General features: G+C 37.2%; 3 protein-coding genes across 3 annotated transcripts; 1 reads left to right on the forward strand and 2 right to left on the reverse strand.

Annotated features, from left to right (window-relative positions):
- Nucleotides 1-284: 284 nt before the first annotated feature.
- On the forward strand, nt 285-4030 carry LOC115989817 (probable aldo-keto reductase 1). Its single transcript, XM_031113694.1, has 6 exons — nt 285-393; nt 2625-2792; nt 2996-3199; nt 3395-3567; nt 3826-3922; nt 3980-4030. The coding sequence occupies exons 1-6, from the start codon at nt 331-333 to the stop codon at nt 4028-4030; spliced, it is 756 nt and encodes a 251-aa protein (XP_030969554.1). The 5' UTR covers nt 285-330.
- Nucleotides 4031-4460: 430 nt separating this feature from the next.
- On the reverse strand, nt 4461-5505 carry LOC115989818 (B3 domain-containing transcription factor VRN1-like). Its single transcript, XM_031113695.1, has 3 exons — nt 5202-5505; nt 4977-5104; nt 4461-4742 (listed from the first exon to the last, which is right to left on the reverse strand). The coding sequence occupies exons 1-3, from the start codon at nt 5503-5505 to the stop codon at nt 4461-4463; spliced, it is 714 nt and encodes a 237-aa protein (XP_030969555.1).
- An 11707-nt stretch (nt 5506-17212) lies between these two features.
- LOC115989819 (serine/threonine-protein phosphatase 7 long form homolog) lies at nt 17213-22429 on the reverse strand. Its single transcript, XM_031113696.1, has 4 exons — nt 22127-22429; nt 21867-21954; nt 19003-19401; nt 17213-17857 (listed from the first exon to the last, which is right to left on the reverse strand). The coding sequence occupies exons 1-4, from the start codon at nt 22402-22404 to the stop codon at nt 17213-17215; spliced, it is 1410 nt and encodes a 469-aa protein (XP_030969556.1). The 5' UTR covers nt 22405-22429.
- Between the last annotated feature and the right edge of the window lie 1524 nt (nt 22430-23953).

Genomic DNA, 23953 nt, shown 5'->3' on the forward strand with positions numbered 1-23953 from the left:
TTTTCGAGTTTTGTTTCAAGACATCTATCCAGATACTTTTATTTGCCTATCGGTCTCACCGACACTGGAAAAGTAAAAATGAATTGCTAGTCTTAGGTAGTAGTAGGTACTTATCCGTGCCTGTCGTTAGAATTCTTTGAACTTGCCATCAGTGATTACGTTTTCAATTTTGTTCAAAACATCCAGTAGTCTCTAGCTCTTTTCCTCTCTACTAGTACTACTATATATATATATCTGAGATTTAATGATAATTGAACAGGGAAATTATCCTAGAAAGAAACAGATTTAAGACATTGAAAATAATCTTGAAAAGAAAAACACACAATTTGAATGATGGCAGTACGGAACGAACTCCAAATTCCATTGGTGAAACTGGGCAATCAAGGCCTTGAGGTAAAGACCAAAGGCATTCCTTGAATACGTACCCATTTCAATTTTTTTTTTTTTCCAAGAAAATTCCCCATTTTATATATGATCAACTCACATTTCTTTGAAAACCCATATGCCTACGCTTAATCTATTTGAGTTTTTAAAGTCACAAGAATCCATCTACTGTAACTCTCAGTATCATTAAGTACTAGGTTTTTTTTTAAAAAAGTGAATTGACTATTAGTTTCAGTCTTAAATCATGCATATATTTTTGCGTCGGAAAATCAATAAATCATGCATATCCATTATCTATTTAATATTATTTTATTGTTATTATATATATATTAAAGCAAAAGATCTTCTCAAAAAAATAAAATATATATTAAACCGTTCAGTCCGATGACAAGTAACTTTTACCAAAAGTTACAAGTTGCAAGTTTAGCTACCCATCATAATCTTTTCAAGAAAGTAAATTTAATTCTACTTTAATTACCTTTAATTCTGTAATGTACTTTTAGTCTAATCTATCAATAGTACCTAGCCATAATTGAATAAAATAAAGTATTTTACTTATGTTGATTATGATTTATGAATCAAAAATGTAAATATCACATGAACTGCATGGCTAAAATCCTACATCAAATAGCATATTTTTTGCCTTTATGATTCATTTCAGCAGCAACATATTCGTACAGATTCAAGAGCTACTTCTCTTAATACATAATATAAATGAGATAACTTTTAGTAAAGAAACAAACGAGAAAGAAAAATAATATAGATCAAATTTCCCAGCTGTTATAGTATTATTCTACCATTTCATACAGTGTTCTACTTTAATGGGGACCTTTTAATCTCAACCTAATCTTAATTATGTCAAATAAAATAAAATGAACGCATGTGCAATAAATTTAGAAGTTTTTTTTTTTTTTTTGGTGTAAAATTCTATCGCTTTAGAATCCATTATTTTGTTGGAACTAGGAATCTTAAGCAGCTGGAAACATAATATTGGTCCAAACTCCAAAGTGCAACATTGGTTTAGACATATGGAACCCCCCACCCCCCAAAAAAAAGAAAAAAAACTTGTAGCAAATATTTGTTTCATAAGCAGTTAATGGCAGCAGTTATGTAGGTACTTTTTAATTGGATCAACCTCAGAGAGAAGAGGTATGATTTAATAGGAAAGAATCTATAAGATTTGACATAATGAGAAGCTACTCTTGGCAGCAAGTTTACTTGGGAATGAAAAAGCTAGAGTTTAGATCAATTTGGAAACTTATAATTGAATTGTGACTTAACTCTAAAGGTTATGGTGCCCTTAAGGGACTGTTACAATAGCAAGGCTGCCATTTGTGTACCCCCATAGCCAAGCTCAACATGATAACTAAACAGATTTGGCATAGTGAGAATCCTTTTTTGGTGATAAAGAAAGACGAGTTTTGAGCGATTTGGTTATAGTTATAATTGAATTGTATTTTGAGGTTATGATACCTTAAAACTCTGTTATGACACCAATACATCCAACTGTATACCTGAGAACCAAGCTCAACATGATGGAATAAATAGATTGAGGTGATTGTCAAATTGTTAAGGTAAAGTTTAAGTCCGAAGAGATTTGCTATTATCTTTTGAAGACAAGAGTATGACAGATGTTGTCTGTTGAAGAGTAATTACAATTCTCTTGCCTAGTATTATAAGAAATTTTTTCCATATATTTGAATCCGATGCATATACACCAATTTGATGGATTTTGGAGGAGAAAGAGTTCATTTTGAGTTTAAATGTCATTTTTATATTTATATGTTGGGTAATCAATTCATCTATACTATATAATAGAGACTACGACGAGATTCTGGAATCAACAAAACCCTGCTCCTTAATCTTTTCTGTTTTTGGAAATTAATAATGTATGTAGTAAAGTCCTTCAAATCTTGTGTGCTTCATAAGTTGTCATGTGGGAGGCTTCAGAGAAATTAAAATTGATAGAAAGGCTGGAGACTTCAGACCTTATATAGTCCCGTTTCTTTCTTCCTTCAAGACTCTCAACATAAGGTTGGACCTTCATAAATAACCTATAACCATGAAAGTTTAGTAATAGATTTTACTAAAAATATAGATCCTTCAAATCTTTATTTAAAATCTTGCAGTTGATCTTTCTCATTGTTCAAGATGCAAAAGTTCTATAGGTTTTAAGAAATGGTTTTCTCTATAATTTTTTGTTCATTTCTCTATAATCTTTGACTCTCTTTTTTCCCCAGGTCTCAAAGTTAGGATTTGGATGTATGATCCTGAGTGGAATGTACAATTCCCCACTCCTTGATGAGGATGGAATAGCAGTAATAAAGTATGCTTTCAGTAAGGGAATCACTTTCTTTCATACATCAGACGTTTATGGACCCCATACTAATGAAATTCTTCTTGGAAAGGTAAATGACACCAATTTTAATTTTACTAGCTCCAAAGTCAAATGGCCTTTTTCCTATCTGGTAGTAAATCTAAAGATGGTCACTGATATGGAAATGTCTTTGTCATACTATTTTCTATAAGTTCTGCTGTTAGTGAACTGATTACCAATCTGGGCCATGTAAAAACTCTGTTATATTAACTAAGAGAAGTTAATATTTTTCAGGCCTTGAAGCAGTTGCCAAGAGAGAAAATTCAGATAGCCACCAAATTTGGCATTGAAAAAGTAGAATTTCCTCACATGCAAGTGAACGGTAGCCCTAAGTATGTTCGCTCATGCTGTGAGGCTAGCTTGAAGCATCTTGATGTGCAATACATTGATCTGTATTATCAGCATCGGGTAGACACAAAAGTACCCATAGAAGAAACTGTAAGTCATTCTCTTGCCCTTTCAACCACATGACAGCAATGGTTGGCCTCTTTGAATTATTTCTTGTTTTTAACTTAAAATTGTCCTCATATTTGCAAGTCTAATTTGCAGAGAATTTCAGAAAGGATTATTTCATTGTAGTGATGGTGAGATCTTGGTGGCAAATTTGATTAGATACATCTTATTGGAATGTAGGTTGGTGAACTTAAAAAACTGGAAGAAGAGGGAAAGGTCAAGTACATTGGTCTATCTGATGCTAGCCTAGACACAATAAGGAGGGCACATGCTGTGCATCCCGTCACAGCTTTACAAATGGAGTGGTCTCTCTGGAGTCCTGAGATTGAAGATGAGATAATTCCACTTTGCAGGTTTGTTCAGTTCAAAGATGACGTTTTTCTATAAATTTTGGTGTCTTGAATGCTTCCGTGTATCCTAAATCTCTCTCCTTTCCCCCCCCCCCTTATATTCATTCTTGCGTTTGCAACACTACTGTTCTTTTGAAGGACTGCTGCAACAAAAAAAAAAATATCATCCATTTTGTGTAGATTTGATTTCAATATAATTTAATTATCTTATCCAGAAGCATGAGTATGCTCTCTCGAATTTTAATGTTTTTGTACATGTAGGGAGCTTGGCATTGGAATAGTTCCATACAGTCCTCTTGGTCGTGGTTTTTTAGTTGGCAAAGGAGCTGTGGAAAATTTGGCTGCAAATAGCGTATTGGTACATATTTCACCAGTATTTTGTGTTATTCATTTGTAAGATACAAATATTTTTCAGGAAACAATGATATTTTTCTTTGAGCAACGATTCATCAAGTTCATTGAATAAAACAGTACCTATTTTAGTCCTTGCAGTTTACAAAAAGTTCCAATTTCATCTATAACATTTGAAAAATTGCAACCAAGTCAAATTTTGAAAATTTAGCTATCAAGCTTTTCAATTTGCCACATTATATTGATTGACACAATTGATGGATTAACTTCTCACTTATTTTTTAAACATCTAAATTTGCAAACATCAAAAATAATGACTAAAAATTTTAGATTTGGTGTTATTGTATTAAAGTGTTACAATATATACAAAACATACAACAATGTCATCTGAAAACAACAAAATCCTATAGCAATAACAATGTTGACCCCCCTAAAATAAAATCCAGGAGTCGCCATTGAATGTAATATAATTGAATGACACGCAAAAAGGCCAAATATCTAAACATCACATAATATTATCATCACTTTACATCCACCCTAACCACTTAGTCTTGGCATTTGAAAATGTGGACGTTTAACACAACACCGTCCCTCATAATCAGCTCAAATACGCAAACATCTCCTACTCGCAAACTATTTTCCCTCACAAATGCAGACCAACCAGCTAATACGACACATGATGAACCCCCACTTCGTTCATAAATGTATAGCTTCACAGGCCATAATCGGTCCACAATCTGGAGCTTGACAAGGAGTATACTTGCTTTGGTGTAGTCCTTGGTAAACCCTTCTCTCGGTAAGTAGTTGATAATGTCTTGGGGTAAACTCTGTACAAGGAACAATAATAGATATTTAACAAATATATTCTAGCAACAAGTATCTAATTGATCTACATCTTTTCACCTAAAAACACAAATAAGAAAAATCATTACCAACAAAATGTCCAGCAACAAGTATCTAGTGTGACAATCTTTCTAATTGATCTATGAAAAATGATAGTTAATGGGAGTTGCATTTCTAAATTACAAAAATATTCCATTTTAGTGAAGCTAAAAGCTTACCGCACGATCCTTGCCATTAACGTAGGATGGACGAATGATAACAGTGAAAAGGGGATTTTCTGATTTAAAAGCATTGGCTATAACAAGATTTTCAGCTACACCACCGTCTTTCTTAGGATGGGTTAATCCTGAAACGAGTTGAAAATATGAAGTCATGCACATAAAATTAATAGTAAACATGCTAAACAAATCAACCATTTGCTTACAAAATTGTAACATTCAAACCTGAACCCTCTCCCCTATAAAAGTGTTTGATGATTTCAACAGAGCTGTCATCACTGTCATCATCTTCGATCCTATGAACTTGGAGTTCGTCGTCTAAAGTATAGTCTATTTCTATTGCAATGGCATCAAATATGAGTACATCAAAGTGTGAATTTCCTTCATATTTGAAAACCAGCAAATGCCCCACGGCTACACCATGAGAGCTTGCAAATTCGGACCAACCATTTTGAAACCAAACCCCCCCAGCAGGTTGTGTCAACTTGAATTTCCATTTTCTACCATTTGGAATAGTGAGAAAGGCCATATCTGACAGATCCACTCCAAATTTCTACACGAACTTATCTGGAATCCGCTGTAAAAAGAATCTCATAACATAAATGCAGGCTAGGGAAATAAACACATGCAATCAATCAAGCTCTATGGAGTTGTGCAGCTACCATTGCAGGAAAAATGGATTTAGTGATTGTTAGGTCATATTACTTTCATAAGTGTTCAATGGTATTACTATTTGTTGGATGACCAAAAGCTCAAAAAAGCAGACAAAATCCTTATACACAATGCTAGAAAATAAAAGTCAAACACATGGCAGAATACTCCTTAGTTACAGCCCCCCACCCCCACACAAAAAAGAAAAGAAAATCAAACAAAATAAAATAACAGCCCATGCAACATTGACGTTATATTTAATAGCTATAACCTCAATCTGTCATATTAAGGGCTCGATATTTGACAGTAACAAATCTTATGAATTTTTATGCTTCTTATACAACCTAATCTTATAACCAAAATAACCATCAACAGCTTTCAACATCCAACATTTCTCTCTTGTTGTTGAAATGTAAAAAATTTTGGGGAAATGTTGTATTTTGAGTGCTTCTGTAATGTGTCTGTGATTTGGTTTTGGGGTGTTGGGGAAACATTGAAGATGACCCACTTTTGTTTATGGGTAGGATTTCGATTTAGATGTACAAATTTTTGCCACTTAGCCACTTCATAAGTTTGTGAACTCTAAAAAACAAATGATAAAAAGAGTGAACGATTTCTGTATCCTAGTTTGATCCCAGGACACAGTTTCACAGTTTAAATTGAGTTATACATCTGTGGTGACCCTATAAGCCCTATCACATTTTCAAAAAAATGCCATCTGCTCTTTCTCTGTATTTATTTTTCCTCAATCTCTACCATGCGCTTATCCCTGTTTCATTTTTTGTTCATATAAAAGTGTTCGATGCAAAAGTACTATGTTATGTGACTATGTTCTTCTTAAAATGTAACCTACGTATTGCAAAATGAAAGTTTTTCTGACTACATGTAACAAATGTACATTTTTTCAAGAATCACAAATAAAGAAGATGAAGTGGACGACGTGTATTAGCATATGATTTTCAGAGGAATCTAGTTTATAAATTTAAGCATACTTACAAGCTTTCCTTCCTGAACAGCATTCGGCAGAATAATCTTGAAAAAGTGTGGGGACCAATCAGCAGGACCATCGTCGTTGTCTCTCCGCCATTGAGAAGCCATTGTTCTGGTTCTCCAAACACCAAGTCTTTTCGCTGAGAAGTTGAACAGTTGCTGCTTCGTACGTTTGAGCATTAAATAGTGGCCAGAACGGTGTGTGGTCATACACATAACCCGATTATTATGAAATCGAGTTCTGTGTACTGCGACTAAAAGGAGTCCATGCTGTGCGCAGTGTATCTCAGAGGAATCCATGTTGTGTGTGCTGGTTTGGACGTAACTCGATATCCCTAACCTCAGGTTATAGTAGACTTACTCGATACTAGGATAATCGAGTTACCTGCCAACAACTCGCTCATACAGAAATCGAGTTAAGATATTTGGACTGGTTCGGATGCAATCCAAGAGGAATCTAAGTGTGGACAATGGTCTTCAACGTATCTCGAAGCTAGAGAAATCGAGTTCTTCTCAACGTAACTCGGTAATACGTAAATCAAGTTACGTTGACTGGGCTTCCCAACCCAACCCAGATATTTGGACTGGTCCAGAGGCAGTCCAAGAGGAATCTAAGTGTGGACAATGGTCTTCAACGTATCTCGAAGCTAGAGAAATCGAGTTCTTCTCAACGTAACTCGGTAATAAGTAAATCGAGTTACGTTGATTGGGCTTCCCAACCCAGCCCAGATATTTGGACTGGTCCAGAGGCAGTCCAAGAGGAATCTAAGTGTGCACAATGGTCTTCAATGTATCTCGAAGCTGTAGAAATCGAGTTCTTCTCAACGTAACTCGGTAATACGTAAATCGAGTTACGTTGACTGGGCTTCCCAACCCAGCCCAGATATTTGGACTGGTCTAGAGGCAGTCCAAGAGGAATCTAAGTGTGCACAATGGTCTTCAACGTATCTCGAAGCTGTAAAAATCAAGTTATGTAACTCGGTACTACAGAAATCGAGTTATGTTGTCTGGGCTCAAACACCCAGCCCAGATATTTGGACTGGTCCAGATACAGTCCAAGAGGAATCTAACTGTGCAGAGTGCTCTCCAACGTAACTCGGTACTCTATAAATCGAGTTATGTTCAACGTAACTCGGATCTATAGAAATCGAGTTACCCAGATACTTGGACTGGATGCAGTCGAAGAGGATTGAGAAATGACTGCAACGTAACTCGTTAACTTGAAAATCGAGTTTTATTTAGTATAACCTTTCTACTTGAAATTTTGCTTGCGACTTGCACTGTTCACACCCATTCAGTATTGGCGTGCTTATTCATAGTAAAAGTGGACTTGCTGACAACCATACTATGAACAACAAGTCATCCATCTACTTCCAACCACATCCATCAGTAACATTCCCCCATTTCCATTACGCGAATAAAAAAATCATCCATATATACAAGCTTATTTGTAAGTAAAGAGCCTCTATGCATTTAAATTAGTTGATGTACAAAAATAAAAAGTTCAATTTCTGGATTTTAAACATTCTTTACAATTGTAACTTGAAACTTGGACAGCATCCGCCAAAAATGGTTTTAGGCAAACATGGAGTCTGCACATTTGAGTGACACCTTCTTTTTGTTCTCTTCAGAAGTTGCCTCCTTTCTGAGGAGTAGCCAACACAGAAATTAGTATACAACCCACAGTAATTAATAAATTGAATTGACAAATACAGAAGAGCCTTCAGGCTTGCCTGCTTAAATGAGGAGCATCTACAGTTACACCTTGGCAACAATTACAAATCTGCAGCAAAACATATACAGTTAGGGAAATAGAGACCCCATGAATACTAGAATATGTACACCACAAACAATAAGATTGAAAGAACACCAAAACTGGGACAAAAGACTTGGAATGGTAATATGTAGGAGTTAAGACTAACTGCAACTACTTGAAGAAGTAATCACAAGATTGCCCAAAGTGGAGCTAAATTTGATACAATGGTATTACTATCATGGTTCCAATCTACAAATTACTCCAGGTATCTTAATTATAACTCATATAATGTAATATCTAAACATGTAAAGAAGAATAACTTATAATCCCCCCTTGTTACTATGATTTGTAATTGTTACCTGCTACATAGCACCATGGCTTGTTCAAGCCACATTTCGAGTTGGACATGTACGACGGTTATGACCCTCTTAGCGACACAACCCACACTTCAACTTTGATCCATTCTCAATCCACAATGAGGTTGGCAACTCCCTATCCTCGTCATCCATCTCATTGCGGATTCTCGTGGACTTTGGCCGACCTTTCTCACGGATCAACCGCTGGTTTGGCATCACGGTTCTCCTTTCTGCTAGCTCCGGCCATTCTAACCTATCTTTCAGTGGTTGGAATATCGGCTCATAGCTGTGATACCGTTCTTCAACGCGGTAGAAATGATCCATATACTCAGTGGCATCATGGTTGTGTTTGGCACAAACTGCTATCAAGTGGGAACAGGGGATCTTGTTTGCTTCCCATTTGCCGCACGTGCATGTCATGTCTATGAGGGAAACCCTATAGGTGTGATCTCCCCCACCAGTGTTCAACAGTGAAGACTATGTCTCCACTGTATATAACCGTTGTTGCGCACTCATCCTTCTAACAATATGGAGCTTCGCCTTCTCTTGATTTGCCTCGAACTTGTCATAGGCATATTTGCACCACACTTGCCCCTCTTCCAACTGCTCTAGGGTTTTGTTTCGACGTTCGTCAAAGTATGAGTTCACCTTGTAAAATGTAAACTTCACCATTGCAGTTATAGGCAAGCTACGTGCGCCCTTAAGTACCCCATTGAAGCACTCTGACAGGTTGGTTGTCATTGCCCCATATTGGTGCCCATGGTCATGTACAAGTGTCCACTTTTCTTGATTTACCTCCTTAAGATAGTCGTACGTAGCCGGGTTGACATTCTTGATGCAATCCATGGTGTTCTCAAACTTCCTAACTTGATTCGCAGTTGCTACGCTCCATACCAAGTTCTTCAACGGCGCACTATTGAAGTTAGTGTTAACATTGCTTACTAAATGGCGGAGACAATACCGGTGATAGGTTAAGGGCGGTTGCAAGTAGCCCCTAGTGGTGTCATCAAAGCATGATTGTATCCCACAATGCCTGTCGGATATTATACACAAATTGGTCCGGTCTGTAACATAGGTCAACAGGCATGCCAAGAACCATCCCCATGTCTCTGTGTTCTCGCTTTCGACAACGGCAAATGCGAGTGGATAAACCTCGTTGTTACCATCTGTTGCCATTGCTATCAATAGCTTTCCTTTGTACTTGCCATAGAGGTGCGTTGCATCTATGCTTATCACCGGCCTGCAATGCCTGAACCCTCTAATACACGGACCGAAAGCCCAAAATGCGGAGTTGAATATACAAGTCCCCGGGACATGGGGGTCACACTTTAATGTGGTCACAGTATCCGGATCTGCATCGAACAATGCAGCTAGAAATCGGGGCAATTCTACGTACGACTCGTCAAAATCCCCGTAAATACGTGCAACTGCCTTCTGTTTGGCTTCCCAAACCTTGCATGCAACATACTACGCAAGTCCCTTACCTTTCGGGTTAGGTCATCCCGTACATACTTCTCAAGTGCAATGGAGATGAACTTTGAATCCATCATCCGCCCATTAGTTGCTAGCTGGAGGGATGAGCAACTATGGGGACCCTTACATGTACTGATAACCCACATCCCGTGCTTCTTGCTGCAATTGGCCCGAATTGACCACAAACATGCCTTATGTATGCACCGCACTACCAATCTATTGGTGTCAGACTTGATGACCTTGTATTGCTTATTATGCTCCACAGAGTAGAGGGTCAACATATATTGAACCGAGGCTTTATTCTTGAATAGCATCCCCCTTGCTGGGTGGTCACCTTTATGCCAACTTGTAAGATGTCCTATACCCAATGCAGGTGATGGGTCATTAATATTGTCCCATGTGTTTGATGTGAACCATTCTGGGATAGGAACTGTTGTAAGGCAATCCTCCTCGTTATTTTCGATCAGTGGTACATCTAAGACCTCCGCGTCGTCCACTGGTCCATCAGTATCAATGAACTCTTCGTACACATCTCAGTTGGCATCAATATCAATTCCCCCATCCATATCAGCTTGGACATGTTCATATGTGTGACTAGACCCTCCCACATCATGTGTATTGGTGGCGCCCACCACTTCGGTGTTGTCCAAATGATCAACCGCACTACATGGTTGATTATTGTAGGGGAAAGGCGTGGCATAGGTAAAGGGAGGATGCACGTCAACCGACAATGAGTGTGGCTCTTCCACCCCCCTGGCATGCTGTGAACTTGCACTACCATGGAACCCAACAGCCTCAACAGTTACATACAAGTCGAACGCTATGAACTGGGGGGTCCGCTTAATCACTGCCCACATCATGTCCACGTCAGCATCACAACCCAACGGATTTGAGTTGTAGACAACCTGAGTACTCATAAGTATCTGGGGGGCACGGTACACGATGGATATCTTATATGACTCCCTGTCCAACCGTAGAGCTTCCATTATCTTCCGGTGCATTTTTCTCAAGTGTGTTCCCCATTTCAACTCAATGAACTTCTGCTTGACTGACTCGCCTCTATAGGACAGCCCATGCAAGTCATGGAAATACTGTTCCCCATCATAGTAAACGTAGAAGCAGTGACGACCCATGCCAGACCTGGATAAGGACAATTAATTGTGTTATCATGCAGAAGATAGGGGGTTATGTTAATGCAGCAATAATTAATCTTTTACAGATGCACTATGATGCTATCCTAATTATAGGTGTACACACTTGATTCGTTTGGACACAAACATTGGCCTTTTAGGGGAGACGTGCCACAACAAAGAATCAGGGTGTTTGTAATATCGCTTGGTAAGGATACAATAGGGAGTAGGAAAATGCAAACATGGTCAGCAAAACTTGTTCACCTCGCAGGCTTTCTTTTTCAGAACCCACACGATAAAGCCTTTCAGAACTGAAAGAGCCATACAATTTAAACCTCAGTATACATTACACATCATTGTTAATATGTATAAATGAATGCATATGTCATCATATGAATTCACCATACAATGTTTGTTTATATATATGTTTATTTAGAATGATTATATACATATTTCCCAAAAAAATTCTCAAAAATAATTATTATATACATTACTATATCTATACATATTTAGGAACAATATGTATACAATGTCACTATCACACACACACACACACACACATATAAGATTTTGCTAATGTATGTCATAAGAGCACACAATAATTAATCGATTTTGGACAATTTTTTTCAGGATTTTCAATGCATTAACAGTTTTTGCAATTCCTAACAAAATGTTTCAAAAAATTGGTGCCCTAAGCACATACATTATATGTAAACATACCTATATATGTGTGTGTGTGTGTGTGTATATATATATACATGTGATCATATATTGGTAGGTAGCTTTGTTTATATTTACATATATTTGCATATACATACATACATACATACATACATATATATGTGTGTGTGTGTGTGTGTGTATACATATATTTGTTCATGCCACATATACATCTTATGATATGGGTAGGTACGTTTGTCTATATATACATATATCTATACATACATACATTTATGTATATATACACACACACATAATGTCAGAATAAGACAGTTGTAGAAAGCAATGTCATTTTGTCCCTAAAATGGCAATCCAATTATAAGTAGTTATGTAAGTGAATATATACCTATCAGGGAAGATGTGCCAGAACAAAGAAGAAGGGGACCACAACAACAGCACGCCTGGTGAGGATGCAATAATGACAAGGAAAATAGCAGAAGAGTTAGCAAACTTTGTTCACCTCATAGGCTTTCTTTTTCAGAGACCAAACAGTGAAGGTTTTCAGCACAGATAGAGCCAGACACGTGCATGGATTCTGAAATGTGGGGAGGGGGACAACATGACTCGATATTGAGGAAATCGATTTTATATAAAACTCGACACCATATAAATCGAGTTACTATTGACAAGACATATTGAAATGACGGCATTTCAGAAACTCGGTTACTAAGAAGTCAAGTTACTTGTAACTTCGCATTTTATGCAGGGGCAGATGTTGCTATAACTTGATTTCTTTAGATTCGAGTTTTAGCTTCATTTCCTCTACAAAAGCGCACTTCACACGTTAGAAGGTGCAACCACATTCTGGTGCAAAGAATTCCCACCATTGCGTGTTTGTAGAGCAGGATGGGACGCACCTATGTTGTGTTTAACGGTCGTGTTCCAGGCATATACGACAGTTGGCTAGATGCGAGTAGACAAATTCATAAATTCCCAAACGCCAATCACAAATCATATAAAGATTGAAGGGAAGCCGAAGCTGCATACATGGAGTATTTGCATGGTAATGGTATGGGCGTGCATGGTGGTGCGTCTACATCGTGGGAAACTCCAAACATATCAACCTCAACTCCACCTAGCACTTCTCTAAGCGAAGGAACCAACTATGGCAGTGGAGACATTAGGAACACTTTGTTAAGGTATCAGTTGGAAGTTGCCATTAAGGAGTGTGACCACGCAAGGAGGATCGCAAGGTTGAGTGCAAACATGTTGAATGAAGTGGTGGCCCATGTTGTGGGGGATGATGAAGTTGATGCACCCACGAGACAACATACGGATGCATGAATGCAAAAGTACGACTTCTTGTTGTGGTATTTAGTAAGATATGTATACTTGCAAGTAACTACTTTCTTGTGTGCTTTAAGTAGAAGTGTCATCGTTTTCCAGTTGTTTCACTAGCAGATATGTATATATGGAAAAATAACATTTTGTATTTTTTTTTTTTTTTGGACTACTTTGGTCTTATTCGGTCCATTATATCTACTTTGGTCTTATTCGGTCCACTGTAGTTTCTAGGAAAATCGGTGTACTACATTCTATTTACTCTATTTGATCCTATTCAGTCAGCTTTGGTCGTACCCCGTCTATTTGGTTCACTGCAGTCCATTATTGTGTAGTTACAAAATACAAGATCAGCCTATACATAATGAGCCACGATTAACGAATGTACATGACGTCAAAAACAACAATGAATTGCATAACCTCTACATGAACGATTTGGAAATCCTCCTCGTTGGAGGATTCACTGCAATCCATACCAATCAAAGAAAATTCAAAGTTTAAAAAAGATAGGATTGGAATTATTCATACATGATAAATTGTCCAACATTAGAAAATGATCTAAATTCTTCAAGTCAATTCTGAAAATTTTAATAGCCACAATATAGAAAGTCCAGAACAAAATAACCATGAATAAAAATTGACACCAACCAACTAAAAAAACAAATAACACAGCTATATAAAGGTTCTTGAATCCCAAACACAGTAAATAAAACCCTAAAATTATGATGTACCTTGTAATATTATTCTGAATTAGAAAAAAAAATGAGCACTTAAAATTTCAAAGTTACGTAAAAAGTGAACATTACATGGAATACTACAGGTTTCAATAGATACATTACTATATATTCCCTCTAGCTAACTCCACTGGACGAAATAGAGCACCTATGAGAGTGGTCTTGCCACTGCCAATTCTGCCAACAATACGTATTTTGTGCCCTTCCTCAAATGTGCAACTGATCCCCCTCAGAACAAGTGCATCAGCCTATATTTGATCTGTTTTATCAATGATATTCTTAGAATCTCAGCATAAGAACCTTATACATTTTTAAATTAAATCAAAAAATATAGTTACCTGCAAACCATGTATTTCAACTTTACCCACAGATGGCCAATTTGATGGAGGCCAATTCCCTTCGAACGAGAACATTCTTCAGGAAAGTTTGGTGTAATGCCCTTGTAAAAACTCAAAGACCCTCGAACCTAGAAGCCCCAACAGAATAAATTAGCCTTATAGATGAGAAAATGTCTCAAGTTTATAATGAAAGTAAGAACGTCTAACAACCTAAATCAAGTTTGTGACTCAATGGGGTGAGACAAAATCTCCCACCTTCACAAGTTGAGATCATTAGGTATTTATTCTCTTATAGCATTTGCAAGAACATGCACAGATTTAGTATTTTACTTATAGAAAAGACCAATGTGTTTGCACTCTACTTATAGAAAAGGCCAATTCAAAGTTTCAACAACTATTTGCTAAGCAGATGAACCGCTGGGAATTTATTCAGCCCTTCATATGCAAGCAGGGGCAGAAAGTCCTATAGCAATAACAAATTGTCTAACGAAAAACCAGATAAATGCCAGCAACGAAGCAATAATTCAGCAATTCATTCTCTACGAAATATTTTTGCTACTCTGCATACCATTTTCTAGAGCAGACAAGTCCTCATTCTTCTCCTACAAGTCATGTGCCAGCTGATATGTCAGCTCAATGGTCTTAACTGCATTTCCCTCCAAGGAAAAATGAAAATTACTGAGCATAAACTATACAATTAGAAGCATGAACAACCATGTATTCAACAGATAGAACAACCTATAAAATATTGATGAATTATTGAAGAATAACATATAAGTGAAATGGCTGAGATTATTATCAAGATCTATAATTTATACTCCGCCTTGTTATCTTCAGAGAATGTGTTCGCTAAAATGGTTAGCCAAAATTCATAAAATTTTGAGCAAATTGATTAGCAAGGCATTCAACCAAATAGAGGATAAACATAGACTTGCAACCACTTGGAAGGGTAAGCAAAGCCTTGGAAATTTTTTTCAATTCTAGCGTCCTCTAACACCCATATGCATATTATAAAGCCAACTTTGAAGCAAATAACTCAGCTCTCAATCATGTGAAGATAAATACAAAACCAGTCAGATTGGTAATGAATGCCGAACGGTGGTTCTTTTTTCAACCTTGCATATCAGATTTTCCACCGTGCAAATCAAACCACCAATCTTGAGGCCAACTAAACCACTTTCTTGAATTACATAAATGTAAAATCAAACACATATCATCATATAAGTATCTCTCGAAACTACAAACAAAATTCAACAAAACAAGCCTATCGTGCAAATGCAATAATTATAGGAGTGTGCTCTGATGGTGTGAGTAACTATCGTACAACACTAAGAGTGAGTAGCTTTAAATGCTATTACTTTTCCAACCAAAATAGAAAACACACTCAATTACTTTTTAATTTTTTAACGGATACCATGCCCTCAAGATAATCATTAGGCTATTTCATCCCCAGTTCAAGCAATGAACGCCTCCATCATTTCATTAAAGCAAATGATGGACAAGATTTGATTCATTGGCCAATGACACACACAACATATATATATATATATACTAAAAATCACAAAATAAGAAGGCTAATTGATGAAAAAATCAATAATCAATTTTTTGTTTCTCATTGGGTTCCCAAATTGCTACCAAAATGAAAAGCTAATATATACAATGTTAAATAACAATTACAAACCCCAAGAAGCGAAAGGAACAAAACATGCACACATAACTAAGATTTTTGCCGTTTTTAGCTTTAGGTAAGTTATATTGTGAGCTGCTCTAGAACTCAGAAAAAAAAATATATAAATTCTATTCTCCAAAGTTCCTACTAACGAACTTGTAATCAAATGTACACAGATCTAATCATTCTAGAGAGGAGGGGATTTAAAGGAGATTAAAAATAAGAAAATGGGAAGGAGGATGTACCAATCTAGGAATTTTAGGGAAGGCGAATCAGAAAATTAGGAGAGAGACACATACCTAGCCAAGCATTGTAGAGACTCGGATAAATGATTTGCTACAAAGGAGTTGGTTTTGCCATTGATCTGCACAAACTTCGTCATGAAACTCTTTTACGGAAAGTATCAAATTACTTCTTCTTGCTTATCAACAATGCCACACATTTGTTTCTCAAAAAAATAAAAAATAAAAATAAAAAAAACAAATTACTCTCTTACAACCCACTTTACTGTAGCTAACAACATACAAAAACACAAGAAAGTTTGGCTTCAAATGAATACCAATCCAGACATTTGTCAATTTGCAATCAAAACTCCAAGTGCAGAAAAACTTCCTAATACATCAATAAATACAACACGCCTTATGGGTTTTCTCCAAAATATCAATTTCTTGACAACAAACACATTGACAGCTAGTATTCTCCCTAAGCAATGATCCAAAAATAGATGCACAGCCACCAAGATTCTCCCCAATTAGTAGAACATTTTGCATGCTTATTCCAGTCACCTATACACATGAAGAATAAGCACACAGGGACAATCCGGCTCAATGGCCTTTTCGTGTCCACCATTGCAGTTAGGTCTAAAAAAAAAATACTACTTTAGAAGAAAAGTGAAACGTAACTATGCAGTCACCTATAGGCAGGAAGTATAAGCATACACTAAGGCATTTAATGATCTTTTCGTTTCCGCCCATATGCCCTGACAGGTCTAATCTTACCTGTTTCATCAGACACAACAGCATAATTAAATTAACATAATCAATCAAATGCACAGTAGAAGTAGCTCAAGAAGATGGGAAGTGTAGACGAAGTACATACCATCACTGGTCCCGCAATCAAGAGCATGCGCACGCGGGCGTCACGATCTCCGTAAAGCCTCCACTGGCTCAATGTCCTCAGTCGGTATCTGCTCAATCTGTACAGCCTCTCCGTGGGGGGTTTGAGATGGAGCTAACATGGTGGGGTCCACATGCACTAGAGGTGGGGTGGGCATGCCTGGTGTGGGGACAAATATGCATCCACCATCATGGGCAGATCCACTGAAAACTAGGGGCGACATACGAGGAGGGCCCTCATAGTCCGTGCTAGCACCATAGGATGTAGTGTGGGCTAGAACAGTGCCCTGATGATCGACGCTATGGGATGGCCCAGCACCATCGCCAGGCGTGCATCGCGGTGTCCTGCCGTCGTCATCAGACAGTACCCAATCAGTGCCAAGCCATGCCTCTTCTGCACCCGACTCATTCCCTTCCTCGTAGATGGGAGCTGACTCGGTCGTACGGCTGGGACCAGCTTGACCACCTCCACGATGTCCACCCCCACGAGACCCACCACGTTGCCCGCCACGAACTGGGGCCTGTGTACCAATGTCAACTGCTTCTGCAAGCGCATTCGCCAATTTAAGTCGGCCTAGCTCCTCCACAAGCTCTAGTGTAAATGTAAGGTCAGTGTGCATGTCAGAACCTTCATCGCACCTCTGTATAGACCTAATCATCGTCCGAACCTACAAAACAAGGGCGTCATAAAAGCAAGAACGCAAGTATGATGCAAAACTTGGATAAATCTGTTCCAAAATCAAAAGAAAAAAGTACCAAAAATAGCTAATGAAATCCTTATATTACTTATAATTATGAAGCATCTTTAAAAAGACAGTGTATAAAAATAGGGGTTGGCCCCCCCTGTGCAAAAATTTATAGTTCGAACCCAACACTCAGGAATTTTCAGTTTCCTGTTATGTTTATCGCTATGCAATCTAAACATTGAGATAATACTTCTAAAAAACACGTATAGTTGGTTGTACATAAGTTCAATCTTAGCATAAGTGAAAATATCAGAATTTCACTTCTGTATCTAGGCTTCACCAGATTTACAACTCCATTAATATCACATTGCAATCAGGACACATATTTTGAAGTTATTATTTCCTAACGTACACGCCCAAATCAAATGAATTGAAAATATCAAACGCAAGCTTCAAGTTTCAATAAGGGAAGTACCAAAAACTTAGAACATATATCATACTTGAATCTAGTATAAATGCACATCTCCTTGCTGCATACTTGCAAGATTTTAAATGACCTTTAAGCTGTTGGGAATTGCATTCTACCAACAGTTTAGTAAGGGACTTCCCAATCCTAGAGGTAATATCTATCAAGGAATATGTAATACATTAATCAGTTCTGGAGGAAAGGCTATCTAAACTATCATGAAATGTGAATTTATCACTACTACACAGAGTTGCACCGTCCATTTTAAAGTACAAGCCAACCAAAAACAAAAAAAAATAAACAAAAAATAAAATAAAATACAATAAAACCCAACCCAACCCACCCTTTTTAAAAGTTGAATGTAATTATATGAACAAAGGTGTGGTCATCATTAGTCATTGCCCATTAACCATTCCTCATGCAAACAAATTGGATCAAGACAAATTCAGTTTGTTATGAACAACTTAAATCATGCAGTATTTTGACTTTAAAACATAATGACATGTCATGCAGTATTTTTTGACTTTAAAACAAAATGACAGAGAAACTTATAGAGATGTAACAATGATAATTATTGTGGACTTTTGCATGCATGATAAAGCTGCTGAGGATATTTAATCCAACAATGGTTTCATCCATAAAATAGGAATTGTTGCCTCACCATGAGTTCCCAATACGCAGACTCTGGTGTTATGTACCGCCTTGTGTGGCGATTGTACCACATCATGTACTCAACGAGATACGTATCATCATCGTCTAGGAGATCGGACCCGCGAACTACATTCACTCGGTTGGCCCATTGCCGAATAAAGGGATCATGTTCTACCTCCCAGTTCTTCTCCCATTTACCCTGAAGGGATATCTTGTGAAGGGTAGTCGACGTATCCACGACACTTGGAACTGGTTGCTTCATCCCAAACTGACGGAGGACTCGCTCAGGATGATGCCACTCCACTATCCAAAAGAATATCAACGGCACCTCGGCCCTCCAAATATGCTGCCCAGCAGTGCAATACGCAGGTAGGGAGCCTAGCGTATGTGTGTACGGCTCCCATACAATCTGCATAAGTAGATTATGTTTGTGATAGTGAGACATCATACTAATTTAACATTATGTTTGTGATATGTAATATGCAAAGCATGGAATTTCTTGCTTCTAGTCGTACACAAAATCTTCAGGGATTATTGGGCAGAAAGTAAAAGAACAACAAAATTGACCTGCAAAAAATATTAAAAGATCTAGGTTGTTCATGTCCACCATTTTCAGCCCCATGTTCATATGCTGGACAGGGTTCAAAGCTAACTGACACCATCAAATACTAGGGTTTTCAATCTGAACCAAACTTAGAGGAGGGTACTAGAGCATCCTTATGGCTGTAAGATGAATCCAAGTTGATGATTTCGCAAAATCTTTTTATCGTAATAGAAATATTGTGCTACATTAATTGCATTAGTCATTAACAATGTTTCAATGAATGAGAACAAAATGACTATTATAAGGTCTACTGAAGACATTGCATTTCAAGTAGCACTTTATATTGCAAGAAATGGAAGCTATGTAAATTATTACATGGTATAATCCTCATCAAATACTGTTATTATATTTCTATGTAAATATATATTTCTTATAAATTTTAGTGTTGGAAATTACGTAAGCCTTTTACTTATCTCAAACTAATCATGTCAATGTCTAAAATTACATTCCTCTTGAAGAATATGGTGAGCAGCATATTTTGCACGCTTCTAAAATTATATGAATAAAGTACTCGTTAATAATCCATAGCTTTTAATAATTTTAGGACTATTAAGGCAGCTAAAGTGGGGACAACTTAAGGAGTTGCATGCTGCAATTAAATTGTGCTCTCCAACTTTGGTGCAAGGAGCACGAACTAACTTTTCATTTACGTCAACAACAAGAGGTAATGTGTCAAGTGTCTTTATGTTTTCTCATATATCACTGATTAACAATTATTTGTTTCTTTAAACTTAGGCCATTGTTTTCCAAGAAGACAATCGAGGCTGTGCATATTCAAAATATACCACTTGAATACGTAAATCGAAGTCAAACAGTATTCTACTAGACTGTAAAAATATAACCTTCAATTCAGCAAAGGTAATTTATAACTTACAATGTAACAATGTTTTTTGCATCACAATAACAATGTTTGTAATCCTAGATACCCCTATGTTAGAAGAAGAAATACTAAATTGTCTACTTATTAGGCAGAGCAATAACTATGGTTTTAGGCTCATAACATTTTATTAATTAATTACAAACTGTACAAGCTTAATTACAAACCGTACAAGCTTAAATTTTATTTGTTTAATCAAATTTGTAGCATATATTGTTTGCGTTTTGAAAATATCATTTGTATTCTAATATGCCTTGATTCCCTTGTTCTGAAAAGACCCATATTTGTCAAGTTTGTAGTAGGAAATTTGTTGTTTAGAATTTAATTGATATCTTCTGCGTTTACAATCATTCGCCTTATATAAAGTCTTAAGAAATATTGTTTTGAAATTTTTTAGTTTCTTTTCATAGCAGGCTAAAAGTTCTATTTTCTCGTGTTAAATAGGTTGAAACGGTGTATAATGACATAATCAGTAAATGAACACAAACTTTTGATTCAGTTAGTAGCTGGAAAGAATTTAAAGATGTCATCGTGGGTTTCGAAGATGCATCATTAAAATCAAATGAATTACTTGAGCACACAAATACAACCAAAGACAAATCTGATTATCTTTGGTATACTCTTAGGTAAATTCATTTCTCATTGAATTATAACCAATTACATAATCCAATATGTGCGTCTTCTATTCATTGCATCAGATTAATGACATTTGTAACAATTGGTGGAGTTTTTGTTTTTTGGTTGCAACACAAGTTTGAACTCACTGTCTTGCACTAAACCAAGACTTCATGCTCAATCTTTTGCGCATGTTGCACATGCTTCAAACATCTTGGAAAAGGGACAATTTATTCTGTGTTTTTTCTTTTTTCGGTGTAAATCACAAACGTTTCCGTACATAATGAAGGATATAGCCAAATTCTACTTAATATATATATGACTAAATTTATATATAACCCATTGATTTAACCCAACTTAACCTGAGTCATGTGAGTTGGGTTGCATTGGAAAAAACCCTTCAATCCAACCCAATTTGGAAAAAACCCTTTGATTTAACATTCAAGAATTTTTTACTTTATGTTTGGTCGTATTCATGCAGGTGCTACATATGGAAGTTCTAATGTGAAGTACTTCACGATGGACATTCCAATTGAGTTAAATGATGGGATGGAAATCCAAGTATCAAACAAAATGATGGGATGGTATTATGAAATCAACTCATTCCTACAACAATCCAAGAATTCAAACTAAAATAAAAATAAAAACGTGGTCATGCAATTGAGGGAAACGAAAATAAAAGCATGTGCGGTGCATTTGAGGGAAACGTGCTCGGCCCGTAGTCATAAGAATTGAGGGAAACGTGGTCATAAGAATTCAAACTAAATTAACCGAATACCTGCTCGGCCCGTAGTGTAGCCAGTGACGCCCGGTACGCAGCAAGGACGTGTGTGGCATGCTCTGCGGTGCATTTTGGCCCGCTCCACCTACCAAACATGGGGTGTCGACAAATGCTCATTACTGAACCTTACATTTAACAAACTTTGCTTTTATATTTCACATCCATATACTAAGCATTGATAAGTTTCTTTTGTTTGTTAGTTTGGCATATTTTTAATTATATGAAAGAGACAAATAACGAGAACTCAATGAACGTACCTAATGGCAAGGGGCCCTGAGTGCACTGGCGGTAGAGGCGGCCTCACAACAGGGCATAATTGTGGGAACCTTGAATAGGCCCATAGCTGCACCAACAAGAGTGCTCCTCCAATCTGCATCGCATCCTTCTTCGATGCACCACAAAGTTGCCTATACAGCCAGGCCAATGCTGCACTACCCCAGCTATACCGTCTCGCATTGCTGACTAGGTTGAGCAACTGCAGAGGCACCAGTGAGACCCGGTCCGCAGACTTGTCCATGAACAAGAGGGCCCCCATCCGTACAAGTAGGTGGTAGCGGGCATGTTGCTGCACAACTTCGTCACCAGCGTCCACAGCTAAGGGATCGGCAAACTATGCATTAAGCCAGGTGTATTTTATCCTCACCCCTGCAAGGGTAGACTTGTTTGACTTTGGTATCGAGGGTGGAGGTTTTCGGCCCAACAACTGTTTGCACAGCTCACTCCATTGGTAGTCTGTCTTCCCAGTGACAGGCAACCCATCCGCCGGAAGCCCCAGCATCACCTCCATATCTTGCAAGGTGATACCCATTTCTCCATGGGGTAAGTGGAACGTGTGCGTCTCCGGACGCCACCGCTCAACCAACGCCATGATCAAGGCGTGGTCGACCTCCATATCAGGAACCTTGAATAAACCAGTCAACCCTACTGCATCTATGTGTTGCATGATACGTGGATCTAGCCCACCCTGTGGCAATACACATTTACGGCATCGAACCTTTATCATGCCAGGCACCTCCTGCACACGGACGAGTATTGTGTTAGGAGATTAAACACGAGGTAATTATAAAACAAACATGTATTAATAATACTACTACATACCTCATCAGTGGCGCACCTCCAAAGCGGACTTGACCGATGATTCGGCTGCTGGGTCAACTGGGTATCCACATCGGGTCCAGGCCACACTCTATCTAGTGCCTGCATATTTGACATGGCAGCAAATACATTGTTAGCAATTTTCTAACAAGTAAACCACAATTAATATAAAATAAAAGCATAGATTCAGTAAGATATTATATTTTGAGCACAAGATTTTCAACATCACTTCTTAAATAAATAAGAACTTGCCATAAAAAAAAAATTATTTCAAAACTATTTAAATCACTTCTTAAAGCTTAGGATAATTATTAATTAACTATTTATGAAAATATAAGTTATAACACCACTTTTATGAGAACTATAATCAACCGTCATAAAAACTAAATACTTTTTTCTTCTCCTCTACAAAGTCCCTAAAAATGTATCCAAAATCTAAGCTTTATTATGAACCCCAAAATCTAAAAATTTAAGTGCTCCTAAAATACGAAGAAATGAAACCCCCTCCTCTCAAATTTATTATGAACCCCACCATTAATTTAAAAAATGGACTCCTCAATGAATGTGAGAACAACACCCTTTTCTTTGCTCTGTTCACTTTTTCGTTGTTAACTTTTTCCTTATTACTTTTGTGCACCACCTAAAATATTTGTGCACCTAATAAAGAGGACCAAAGTGATCAAGAAAAACGGATCAAACATATATGCCTTAAAAAAACTGCCAAGAAACAAAATCCATAAAATAAATTGAACAAGTGAGAAGATAACATTCAAACATTCAGCGGTAAAAAATGTGAAATCAAAAGAATATTTCAAGGGCTTTCATATTGCCCCTTAACAGTAATAAAGATTCAACACTTCTACACCATAACCTTACTGCAAAAGTAAATCACAATTTTCCCTCACGTAGACAAACCATGAGTTAAAGTCTTTTCACTAACAATAAATAGCAAGACCTAATGAAAAATCAGTGTTTACCATAAAACAAGT

Source organism: Quercus lobata, chromosome 5 (genome assembly GCF_001633185.2).
Source record: "Quercus lobata isolate SW786 chromosome 5, ValleyOak3.0 Primary Assembly, whole genome shotgun sequence".
Taxonomy (NCBI): Eukaryota; Viridiplantae; Streptophyta; class Magnoliopsida; order Fagales; family Fagaceae; genus Quercus; species Quercus lobata.